The sequence below is a fragment of the Mustela nivalis genome (genome assembly GCF_964662115.1).
Source record: "Mustela nivalis genome assembly, chromosome: 9".
Classification (NCBI taxonomy): Eukaryota; Metazoa; Chordata; class Mammalia; order Carnivora; family Mustelidae; genus Mustela; species Mustela nivalis.
In genome coordinates, this window is record NC_139028.1 from 91677739 (window position 1) to 91691037 (window position 13299).

General features: G+C 47.5%; 1 protein-coding gene across 3 annotated transcripts in view; it reads left to right on the forward strand.

The window, feature by feature from the left end:
- The window catches only part of KIAA1549L (KIAA1549 like), a 248277-nt gene that overhangs the window by 201867 nt on the left and 33111 nt on the right, over positions 1 to 13299 (forward strand). For all 3 annotated transcript variants that reach the window (XM_082748886.1, XM_082748887.1, XM_082748888.1), the window contains one exon: positions 2119 to 2248. In XM_082748886.1, coding sequence (XP_082605012.1) covers positions 2119 to 2248 — 130 coding nt within the window. The remainder of the gene's footprint in view (positions 1 to 2118; positions 2249 to 13299) is intronic.

Sequence of the window (13299 nt, forward strand, 5' to 3'; positions counted from 1 at the left end):
TGTAATTAGGTCAAGGATGAGAATTCTTTGGGGTCTTCCTTTAAGGGTGAATCACTCTGTTTCACAAGGTTGTGCTCCATTCCTAAAGGAAGCTTCTAATTGCAGATAACCATAGGGCACAGTTTATAATACTGGTTTTAAGCTCCTATATTAGTCGGGATTCTTTGGGTTGCGAATGATGGCAATCGGAACAAACTGGTTAAATAAAAAGAGAATTTGTCATTGAACATGAAAGGTCAAGGCTTCAGGCATGACTGGATCCAGGGGTTCATACAATGTCCGCCTTATTTAGCTTGTTCTCTCATCACTTTTTGCTGGTCCCTCTTCAGACTCTTAACTCATAGTGGCAAACTGGCTGCCAGCAACTCCCCACCTATATCCTATCTTCTCAGAAACTTCAAGGCCAAGAGAATGACTCTTTCCTGGTTGCTCTAGCGAAAGCCCTGAAACTCAGTCTCCTTGGGACCAGCTCATGTGCCCATCCTCTGACCAATCATTGTGGCCTTGGGGATGTGACGCTTGATGCTCTGGGCCAACTCCTGCAGGAAGGATAGCCTCCAAAGAACATCAGAGTGCTCCCGCTGAAAGAAGGTCATCATGGGTATCAGGAAATCAGAGATTACAGAGGCCCTCTAAACAGGGGTAAGCTCCTCGTGGTGAGGAGATAGGTCTAATAGCCTCTATTTTATTCCTCAGGCTAATTGCAACGGTAGTGTATTGCCATGGGCGTTCTAATGTCTGTTCTAAGCTAACAGCGTGTGACTGACGTGCTATGACTAACTGGGTGTGTGATCTTAAAAAGGTGTGTGTATGTCTACCTGCCAGGTTGCTGGCTTCCCACATAGTCACTCCTTACCTTCAACCCATGAATGGATAGAATCTTTGGATGGAGACAAGAAACAGGTGCTGGGGCAGGGGTTATTCTCTGAAGACAGATGTTCCGAAATGCCAGTATTCACAGAGAGAAACCTACTGGCAGGTGGAAGGGGAGAGCCACCTTTGGCACCCTGCAGTACCATGTGGAAACACCCATCCCCACTGGGCCTCACTCCCGACTTGTAAGAGTTGCCTTGTGTGGAAGGAGAAAAGTGCAGCCACAACCCTCACTGTGTTCCTGTTCCTTTCTTCATCCTCTAAAAGATTCCTCTAACAGCAAATGTAAACAGTGACAAATGTATGTCTTTCCTAAGGGAGCTGAGTGGAGCCTCTCAATGTACCACTCCCTGTTGCTTGGAATGTTCTGTGAAGGGTTGGCATGTGGCTGGCTCTCTTTGGGTCTCGGCTGAACTGTCCCTTCTCTAGAGAGGCCTTCCCTAACCATCCTGTCTGAAGCTTTCCCCCACATTAGCCATTTTCCATCACATCTTATTTTTCCTAATAGCACTCATCATCCTCTGAAATAATCATGTGAATTATCTGTCTCCCCCATTAGAATGGAAGCTCCAAGAGAGCAGGGCCATGTCTGTCTTGTTCACTGTGAATCCCCATCGTCTTCCACAGTGCCTGGCACATAGTAGGCACTTGGTGAATATTAGATGGATGGATGGATGGATGGATGGATGAGCTCTGCCTCTTGGTTCATGGCTCCTTAGCCCAGAAAGAAATCCCCTGTGTGGAAGTTAGAAAAGAAAATATCAACACTCACAGTATTAAGAGGCCCATTAGCTGCAAGGTTTATTAACACATCGTAGAACCCTATCTGTGAAATCAGAAAGATTAAAAGGAACAGCGGGCTGCTGAGTCAACAGTCAACAAAAGCAAGTTTAGAGGTCAAGAGAGAGCCCCTGGGCTTGCTGGGAGACAGAATTTCAGATGTAGTTGTAGGGCTGCAATAGGTTAGTTATCTGGTTCCCATAAGCGGATTATTTACAATTAAGCCAAATGGTTACAGCCTCTGGGAAAACAAAAAAAAAAAAAAAAAAAAAACAAAAAAAAACAAAAACAAACTTTGATTCCACTATTCCTCTGGCCTCTTATGGCTAGAGAACAAATGGAATGAATCCTGAGATCTGTAAGGCAAATCCAAAGCCTTCATTGGTTGCCTGTAGTTTGGATCCGTGGAGAATTCCATCTGTCAAGGCATTTGCTGCATCATAACAGTTGTTGGATTTTCTTCAGGCAACCGATGAAGAACTCTGTCTACCGAAGCCGGCAGTCTCTGAACAGCCCGAGTCCGGGGGAGACAGAGATGGACCTTCTGGTGACTCGGGAGCGACCCCGGCGCGGGATCCGTAACAGCGGATACGATGTAAGTTGCTGCTGGGCTAAGGTGAACGTAGGCTTTGCTTTCCCCTGAAAACAAAGGAGAGAGAGCTTCCCACAATGTTTCACTGTACTGTATATCTGTGGAATTTAGAAATGCACCAAAATGTTTGCTATTTTATTATTCCTTGTTACCTATTTTGCAGAGTAAGATGACTTGGAATGGGTCAGAGTAACAAATTATTGCTAAAAGGATTTAAATTCCTATATCCAACTCTTTTAGGAATAGTACAGTATTGATCTTAAGTCAACAGTGATTCCAAATGTCCTTAATTTTTTTCCCCCTCTCTCCTTAAAGCTCAGTAGGAACCACGGCTGTAGGTTAGAATTCATTTGAACACAGGCTTCTTTTAATCCATGGCAGTGTGGAGAAGTTGGATTTGTTCCTGATTTCATAACTCCCCAATATGCCATGGAAACAATCAGATGTCCAACAGAGAGATTTGGTGATTTCATAGGATGCAAACCATGCTTATGTGCAGTCATGTCTCCAAATAGCAAAAATTGTTCTAATCCCACTGCACTTCCCCAGAAGAGGAGCTCCCAGGCAGTGGGTGTCTCAAATGTGATGGCTCCTGGCCTGTTAGCATTTGTGAGCTCACGGAAATGCTACCCTGAGAGGATATTGGATAACACTTCACCCCACCCTCGAATTTCAAATGGCCTTAGGTCTACTCTTGGGTTTTATGGAAAAGGTTTCTTTCCCATTCTCCTGAAACATTTCTGTAGTTACAAACAAAGGCTTTTGTATCAAGAATTAGGATTCAAAAACGTCTGGATAAAATTTGGCCATAATCTGCGAGGTTGTACTTTGAAAATGACACTCGATTTCTTAAATGTACGGTGCTAATTTGAAGGCAAGAAGGTTTTTTTTTTCTCCACTCAGGATTGGTCATTGTTTGCCACAAAAGATTGAAGAGGGAATTTTAATTGTTCTGTTTAAAACAGAGATATTCTACCTAATTTGAATTTCTAGATACTTTACCTTTGATGTTTGTGTCGGTCATGATAACCTTATCTTTTATTTCTGTTTTCCTTTTTCATAGAAAACAAATTGATAGTTTAGTTTTATAAAATTCTAGATGCTTCAGGCAAATCTTTTTTTTTAAACTCCAGGTGAAATTACTCAACACTAATTGTTCTCCTCATAAAAATCTTTTATACTAAAGCTGGTCAGCAATTTGATAATCAGCCTGTCGTTAAAAATTTGAATTTTCCACTTAATCTCTCCGTACCAGCAGTCAATATTCTTCCCACGTGCCCATGGTCTGGGGGGCTTCTTTTGCTCAGAAGTAGCTGAGGTATATGATAAGATTCTTAATATATTTCAAGATTGGAATTAATGGGTCTCTTATGAGATTCTAGGCACAGACATTTTTACACTTTGAGGAAATAGGACAGTTTCTCTATTAGTTTTGAAAAGAGAGCAGTGTGTTGCTTTGTTTTTTCTTTTAACCGTAGACAATGCCATGACTTGCAGTAGTGACTTAATAATTTTAGAATGCCCTGTGAGTACGTTACTTATGGCAACAGAAGGAGAGGGATGATTTTTAAAAGGAGGTTGCTCACCCCCCACAAACATGTATAAATATTCCAATTACAGATTGCTTTAAGGGAAGCCCACTGTATTCTAATAGATTTTTCTGATTTCAGAAAATTAGAATATGTGTCTTGAGAATTCCCATGTGGTCTCAAAAACATAAGCAAAGATAAGTTTCCTTAAGACAAAATGATTGTCTAGGAACCTGTTTTAAGAATTTAGACTGTTATTTATAAGAATGCAGTGGCTTCCTGTTTCTTTTCCCCATGCCTTTTGTGCTGATCACATGAAAAGTAGCCATCATTTACTGACTGCACACAGTAGACCAGCCTCTGTTCTAGTCTTTTTATGTGGATTATCTAATGGAATTTGTAGTCACCAGCCAGGTATGTACCCCCTTATGCCCATTATACAGATGAGGAAATCAAGGCACAGAGCAATTACCTAATTTATCTATTATTATAGATAAATTATTATCTATTTATCAACTCCAGAGCCTCTCCTCTTAACTACTATGCAGTAGGGCTTCCATATAAACCCATCACACTATATATCTGCTTTCACATGATTCTATATCCTATACTTCCGATCTCACCAAGAGGCTGGATGGCAGGTCTCAAAGAATTTTGCATGGGTAACTCAAAAAAGCAAAATATGGACCCGCAGATAAAGGAGGAAAAGAGGAGAGTCATGGCTTTAAACAATGCATTCATTTTCTGAACTCTTGATTTTCCAAAATGCTAGGGCACCTCTAACAAAAGAATCCATTAGCCTAGCAGTGAACGGATCAGTCATTTGGAAGCATGTCATTCTTCCTACTGGGTCCGGAGATCTTGAAGCCAGGCCCAGATTTCCAGTCATTTCTGCCAGGTTAGGGATCATCAGAGGGGACCTTCTCCTTGATGTGGGAGAAACAGAAGCACTGGGATACTGATTTAATTTCTCCAAAGCTGACCGCGTGAGAATCCCTACAGGAAAGGCTGCATGTAAAAATAAGTGAGTAAATAAATAAAGAAGCAAATGAACACACAAAGCACAGGCAAATCTTAGCCCTAGCACTGAGGGAAGCCTGGATTTTTTGAAAATGTTTCCATAGAGCAAGTATGTACTGGGACTTACCCAAAATAGACCCTTGGCTCTAAGGGGTGTGGGAGCCACTGTGTTTCGCAGCAACAGTTCTTAACCTCTTGGTCCCCCTAACAGCTAAGGGATGCAGTACACTCCTGCCAATTCCTTTGGCTCAACTGGCTGATAATTTTCCAGAAGGCAGCACCCCCTTTTGACAAAGGCATGATTTTAGAAAGGTGGCCAGACCAGATCTTTAAACTAACCTTGGCACTGAAATGAATTCCTCCCAGGGCATGAAACAGTTAGAAAAGAGAATGTCAGACTAATATCTAAGAGCAAAATTACCTCTATTTCAAAGTATTTTTTTAAAGCATTTTTTTTAAGATTTTATTTATTTATTTGACAGAGAGAGATTACAAGTAGGCAGAGAGGCAGGCAGAGAGAGGAGGAAGCAGGCTCCCCACTGAGCAGAGAGCCCGATGTGGGACTCGATCCCAGGACCCTGAGATCATGACCTGAGCCGAAGGCAGCAGCTTAACCCACTGAGCCACCCAGGCGCCCTCTGTATGACTTTTATTTAGGAAAAAAAAAACATTAAAAAAAATACTTTGAGGGGCGCCTGGGTGGCTCAGTGGGTTAAGCTGCTGCCTTCAGCTCAGGTCATGATCTCAGGGTCCTGGGATCGAGTCCCACATCGGGCTCTCTGCTCAGCGGGGAGCCTGCTTCCTCCTCTCTCTCTCTGCCTGCCTCTCTGCCTACTTGTGATCTCTCTCTGTCAAATAAATAAATAAAATCTTAAAAAAAAAAAAAGTCATACAGAAAATAATGAGGTGATGAGGAGGGAAAAGAAAATGCCCCACGTGTGAATTCTCAGGCAGAATAAAGACCCAAGTGATGTTCCCTCTATCAGGCAAATTAGTAATCCCTTTATGTCGTTGAGGAATCAATCTTTGCTTCCAAAGGACAAGGAATAACCAAATCATTCCCCCGAAATCAAAATATACGTCCTCAACCTCCATTCGTGTTTGGAGTTTTCAAATGGGTTGGGAATGGGGTCAGCTAAGTGCCTTGGCTGTGAGGGAGACTCTGAAAAGGAACGTCTGTGTTGCACCTTTGGAAAAGGATGTTCCCCTTTCTGAAGTAGAGAGCTCTACGGGCCCTGTCCCTTAGGTTTCTCTCTAGCATCTTGTCAAAGCTCACACCTCTCAGAAGGGGCGATGCTGAGGCTTCAACGGTGGTGACCACAATCACTGTCACTCCAGAAGTGTTCTTCAGGGAAACGTTTGGAAATGTTAGTGGAAAACCAGATGGTTTCGCAATTGAGAAGTAGACCTAAACCTACAAAAAGGGATACTATGTCAGGCAAGGTTCTGCTGCAGAAAACAGAAAACCCCAAGCCATTTGAACAGACCAAACACGGCTGTGAAGAGTTAGACGCTCCGCAAATCATCAGAGGCCTGGCAGAATGCACAGGGAGTGACTGAGAACAAAACCACTGGGCTGGCTGTGACCGGGAGGTGGTGGGGTGGTTGCTGCCTGGGAACTACCAGGGGGCAGAAAGGTGGGCCCTGCCTCATTTCCTCTGTCGGGCCTGTACACCAGGGCCTTCTGTGACAGAAGCCCAGTTTCAGTCAAGCACAGTCACCGCCTCAGTGAGGGCCATGAGGGAGGGTTGGCCGGTCAGCCTCGGCACTGCAGGAACGCACGCTGCGAGGCGGTTGCCGAGGGCCAGCCCCCCAACCCCATCACAGGTACAGGAGAGATGGGCAGAGAATTAGCAGGCAGAGCAGTATTCAGGAAGCAGTGAGGAGAGCCAGAGGAGGCAAGGAGGCCTACAAGGAAGATGAAAGCATCACTCGGAGCTCGGAGCTCGGTCCCCAGCCACCGGCTGAAGGCCTGCGAGGCTGAGTGGTGTGTGATAGGGCATTTATTTACTAGCCTCCCTCACCTCAGAAGGCAGCCAGCTCCCTCTGTCCCAGGCGAGCGGTGGTCACTAGAAAGGAAGGAGGCCAGGAAATTCGAGCGGTTGCTTTGACGGGTTCCATGCACCAAGGAATGCGGTGTGATCTGGAAAGCCCCGGCTGCCTGGTTTGGCTGATGGCAAGTCTGGGGTCAGGGGGTCAGTCCTGTATTACCAGCGGCAGTCTCTCCTCCTCACTCACGGCCCCTGCCCCAGCATCCGACGGCTTGGGCGTGGTGGTCGGAGACTACGGTCAGGCAAGGGCAAGGCTGCCCTCGCGCTGCATGAGGTCCCCAGTTCAGGGCACGACCAGCTCTTGGTTTCTTTGGGAGGCAAGGGGTCAGGTGTGAGGACTTGGTCCTTCACCTCCGAGGCAGCCTGCCTGTTGCCCTCTGAACTGGGGGTTCATGCGATGACCCCGTCCTCACCACCATCTCCCCCCCGCAGCATCCGACCCAGAACTGTCTCACACGTGTGCTCCCCGCTGAGCCCTTAATCTCTTTCTCTTACCTCTGCCAGCTAGCTTAAGCTATCAACAAGCCTGGCGTGATAGGTCATCTCAAGTTAGTTTAGGGGTTTTTAATTCTGGGGGACTACCTGATACCAAGAAGTCAGCCTCCCTGGATGAGCCCAAGACAAAGAGGTGGAGGGGTTTGGCGGCAAGGGGGCCTCGTGTTGTGGGCCAGATCTCACCAGGCCGTGGCTGTCCAGATGCTTGTTCCCCTTCACAGAGATGGGTGCTGCTTGGCAAGTGGGGAGCCAGAGGTGGATTCTGGTTGGCAGGTTTGGGAGGGAGTAGGCCAGGTTTCAGGATGGCCTTGTGATCTCACTGGGAGCCAGGCCTCCCCGACAGCTCCAGGATTTCCCTCCCACACGGGCCGTTTCCCACCGGGCAGGAGACATACAACTTCCCCTCTGCTGTAAGCACGTGAGTGCCATCTCCCTGCTTATGCTCTCGGATTCCCTGCTTATGCTCTGAACACTGCCTGCTTCTCCTCATGGTGCCCGCCTACCCATCTTGCTTCTCCTGGCCTCTTGCAAGCCGGGGTCCCCTGTGCGCTGCCCTGGGTAGGGACACTTATAGAGGAAGGGAAAGAAGCAAGAGGACAGAGTGCAAAGTTGGGCTGTGGTACAGATATTACAAGGTCTCGGCTAAGCTCATGTGACCCTGCAGAGTTGCCCCCAGCCTGGGTGAAGCATCTGGGCTTTTGTACTCTAGCGCTGACCATCACTGGCTGTCCTTGGGCAAGGCAGCTGTCTTTAGCCAAGGACAATTGCTAAGAGAATTGGCATTGCCGATTCCCACCAATGCCCAGGGAGAGCAAAAGCAATTCTCAGCTGACAGCTGAGGCCTGGCTGCTGGCAGTGTGCCCAGCCGCTGGAGGGAAAGTTCTGGTCCTGAACCATGCACGCCACGCTAGTTCCTCCCGGCCCTATGTGCTCCCTAGCCCACCTGTGCCCCCAAGCCCCTGCAGGAGCCGGAGGCCCTCGGGCTAATGAGAATTCCTTGGAAACTGCCATCCCTTTCATTTCTTCTAGTGAACATTTACCGAGTGCTGGAGCCACTTAGCATATGTGAATTCAGCAACATGGGCCCTGAAAGACTAAGGGAAGCATTTAAATATTGCCCCTGAAATGAGTTTTTACGTATGTTCTATAGACGGTATATTGCTTTTCACATACTACTCCGTAAGGTTGTATACACAGGCACGTATGCTGTACTCCAGGGATCATCTAAGGGCCTTTCAAAGTTTTACTTTGTCTGATTTTTTTGGGGCAAATTTCTCTGATTTCTACCTCCTCTGCTGGCGTTAGCAGGTAAGCCTCACAGGTGAGGCCACCATCGTACTACCTGGCTGAGGCTGGAGGGGAGAAAGATGGAGTCACTCGAGTGCTTCTCCACACTCGTAGAGGAGGCAGGCGCAGACACGGCGGAAGCAGTGCAGCAGGCTGGGGCAGTGAACTTGGACGGGCAGCCTGTGCCTATCAGTGCCGTAGCTGCTGATGGGCCGGTCCCCAGTACTCACCACTTGGGAAGCCACCCTACAGCTGTCAGAGGAGGTGTTCTAAAACACACACCCTGGTGTCACATCCTTTGGGAACTCCCCACAGCCCTCAGGTTAGGATTGAACCCTCCGCTCCGGGCCCAGGAGGCATCTGCACTGGCTGGCCCCAGGTGCGCCTTTCTAGCACATGCTTGTCACTCCCTCACCTGCCCTCGGCTCTGGCCCTACAGGCCCTTCCCAGCTCTGTCATGTTGGCTCCCATCTCTGTGTTCTCCCCTCTGCTCAAGACATCCTTTCCCACCTACTTCATGCAGCCAAGCTTTCTTAGCCTCAGCACTGTTGGATTGGGATCTGGATAATTCTTCGTCCCATGCGTTGTATGATGCTTAATAGCGTGCCTGGCCTCTCCCACCAGCTACCACAGCACCTGCGAAGTGGTGACAACAGGTTTCCAGACATGACCCCGGGGCCAAGCCCGCTCTGGGTTGAAGACCAGTGACCCAGGCAAGGCTTGCAGAACTGAGTCTCAACATTTTCTCCCCCAGAATCTTTTCCTTGACCCCGTATCTGTGGGTCTGATTGAGGGGGCTGATTGAGGTTCCTGTCCTTGGTGCTCCCATGGCATGGGGGACTCACCCCATCCAAGCCCTTTCTCCTGGGTTCCCCCCCGTAGACTTCCTCATGTTATTTTCCCTGTTTGACTCCTCAAGGACAGGAATCATGTTTTATTCATCCTGGAAGCCTCAGCGCTCGAAACAGGAACTGGCGCATAGTAAATTCAGTGTCTCTATTTGTTGAGCAAATGAGCAAACAAGTGTGTCAGGCAGCAGACGGGATTCCTGAGCCGAGACTGGGATCGGGAGGGTGACTTTAGAACTCTGAGCCATACACGCATTTGATTGGACTGGCTTATCAAATCGCATACACACATTTGATTTGACTAGCATGCAAAGGTATGTTACGTTTTAAGTTCCGTTTCAGCAGTGGTTATCGGTGAGGACGTTTGGGCTGATGTAACAGAAAGCCCATCCCGAACCAAATGATCTTAAATCATAAAGGGAAGGTATTGGGTACAGTAAATTCAGGCGTGGTCAGACTGGGGCTCTCGTTCCATCCCTCCACATTGTGAGGCGCTGTCCTTGGGCATCGTCTTCATCCACAGGTTGGCTCTCCTAGCAAATGGCTGCAGGAGCGTACTTACTACATGGACCAATGAAAGAGAGAATTTCTCCTTCCCAGCCATGAAACAAAGTGTGTGGGATTTACTCTCACTGAGCCTCTGAAGGCCAAGTGCCCAACCCACGTATCCATCCCTATAGCAATGGGAGAGGGGGGAGGTTTATACTGATGGGTTTCACCGGGTAAGACCTCACTGAGGGAGCTGGGCCAGGAGGGGATGTGTGCTGGGATGTGTGCAGTATCCACTACTCCGGGAAGAGTGGTGGCTGGGCCTTGTAAGGAACACCACCAGCATAACCCTCCATGTCACTTGTTCCTCCAAGCTCCGCCTCTCATCTTTGGTTGGCCCTCTGTAGAGGGAGAGTTGAGTAAGGTGAGGAGCTAGAGACTGCTGTTCCTTGTGGGGTTGGGAAGGCCTGGCTACAAGGAGAGGCTGTGTTTTAGGGCCAGATGGAGGGAGAAAGAGGGATTTTGTGAGTCTGGCTGGCTTTTCCAAGACCCGAAAGGAAAAGAGCAGATCTGAGTGGGAGCTGGGGAGAGCCTGTTTTGTTATGGAGTGGTGTCAGCTCTCAAAACTGACCTTCTGTCTCCTCGGCTGCCCACAGCACCTGCTTGGCTAAGAAGATGAGCAAAAGCGAGGGATGGCTCCCTTCAGACGCTGCCAGTGAAACAACTTCCCATGAGCAAAAGCCATTTTGCTTACTTTCAGGTTGAATCCTTTTTAAAAGATATTTGTAATTAATTGACGCCTCGTTCTCAGCGTTAACAAGCAATGCTGTGGAATGGTCAGGCTTGTAAGCATGAATTTGGCCTACTCCACCTCTCCGTGCTCTAGTTTTCTCATCCAGAAAATGGGGATACAAGGGGCACCTGCCTGATAGGGTTGTTGTAAGAATTAAGTGAGTTAATAATGGTAAAGCACATAGAAACCACCCGGTGAGCGTCAGCTGTTTTAACTATGCTAACAGATTCCACGAGGGAGATAGGGCCGCTGTTTTTTGTTTCTGCACTTCGGACATCTCAGGACTGCTAGGAATTTTGTCGCATGTTGTGATTTTGTGATTTATAATAAGAAATGTGTATTTGGTCTTTGTCCACTATTCAGGACACAGAGCTCCAAAAACCCTTGGAATTTAAGTGATGAGCATATTAGTGTGTTTTGTTATGCTAATGAGTTGGTTTGGAACGCCCCTAAGCTCACACACACAGAGCCAACCGGGAATGTGATTTGGGCGATGGGAAGTTTCAGGGCAATGTGCAATTTTGCTGAGACTTTAAAAAATTCCATTCTCATGCTGATTGCAGAAAAGGAGTCATGAAACCATGAATTTGAACCCTCCTACCTGTTCTGAAGGGTGCCAGTCTCCCTTTGTTATCAGAGAAGTTTTTGAGAGGTAGGCTCAGGGGAAAGCAGCTGCCCCTACTTGAGCCCTGAGAGCGATTCTCCCCGGGACCAGGGGAAGTGAGAACTCCCAGGCTTTTGGTTTCCAAAAGCAGCTTTGTAAACATGTCTCTGCCTCCTTGGTGACAGGCAGCACTTGCGCTGGGGCTGTTCAGGCCAGAGCTGGCATCAGATGGAGAGAAGCAGCCCTAATTTAGTGTTGCCCAAAGGACCCTGTTTGGTGGAGAGAAAAATGGACACAGAACCAGATCAAGGCATCATGGCCAGATGGCCCAGAAATGGATCTTGCTGAACCCTCCACTTGGTCTCTGGGCCCTTACTGGGAAAGTTGCAGAATTTGTTCAGAATCTGTTCGGAGCTGAAAATCAGGGCCTTGGAGAGACTGTAAGTGGAGAGCCTGGGCGAAGCGAAGTGCGGTTGGGCACATGTGCGTCCTGGGAAGTATGGTCTTGTAAGACAGCTGTCTTACTCAAGAAATTCTGGAATAAATGGCCTCAGTGATGTGAAAGTGTTAGGGTTCAGAGCGAACAGTCAAGAAGGAATTCTTGAGACATCTTTCGTGCAAAAGGGTGGTTTTATTAAAGCACAGAGACAGGACCCTTGGGCAGAAAGAGCTGCATCAGGGTTGTAAGGTGGGACTGATGATATACTTTCTAGTTGGAAGGGGATTAGGGATAGTGTAAGTCTCTAAGGAATTTGGAAGCAAGGTCTCCAGGACCTTGAGGGGCTAGCTGTTGTTAGGAAAAAGTCATTTATCACTGTCTAGTAGAACTTTAGTCAGGAGACCCTTCAGATGTCTATCAGAGGGCCATATGCTCGGAGGATGATTGCCAACATGTACCTTGGAGCATAGCGATAAAGGACATTTCCAAAGGAATGTTTATATGTGGAGACTTACAGGATCTTGGACATCGGGATAATGTTAAGCTTAAGTAATAACATCGAGGCAGTTGAGTTCCTAGAGAAGGGTCACTCTGCTTGTGTCAAGGACTTGTCAATGGGTTGTAAGTTGTAAGGAGATTAAAATTTTCTTTTGCCTGTGTTCTCCACATCATCAAGAACCCTTCATCCCTTCTCTTCAACTCCATTCTAGATAAGGCTGTCTAATGTGGTGTCTAAATGTGGCATCTCTTGGGAGACGGGGGCCCCCAAATACGGGGCGACGATTGGGAAGAAGCCATTGGCTTGGGCTGTGAAAGAATTTAGCTGAGGCAGAACAAAGGAAATAGAATGTGGAGCACATAGCAAGGGAGCACGCAAGGGAGCGGAGGACAGGACAGCAGAGACACTGCCTGCCAAGAGGCAGTGGGAGGGAGCCATTTTTAAAGGGGGAAGATGGGGAGGTATAGCGAGGTATGGACGTATGAAATATTCCTGTTTTTAGCAACTGTGCCTAGTTGTAAGTAGCCCATTGGTCAGTTAGGGTCGATGGATATTTTGAGGTGGGTCGCCTTCTGGGCATGTCTGGATTCAGCCAGGGGGTCGCTGTGAGCCTGTGAGTCACTCAAGCCTCTTTGCCTAAAAACAGCTTCTACATCGAATTCATTTTAGACACTTGGCAATGTCTTTTCCTGGTAGAGGCTTTTGAGCAGAAATCCTCCAGGCTCTCTTTTAAGATGCATTTCCATTTATCATTCAACTAGGATGTGTTCAAGTCCTGCTGTTTGCCATTCTGGGAAGCAGCAGGACACACGACAAAGTCCCTGCCCTCAGGGAGCTTATATTCCAGTAGGAAGAAAAAGTAACAAACACCTGAGCACACAGATGTTCAGCACAACGTCAGAAATGCTGAGAGGGAGCATAAAGCCAGGTGAGACATGGAGAAAAACAGGAGGCGCTCTTCAAAGGTTGTCTCCAGGGAAGGCTCTTGGAGAGGGTAACT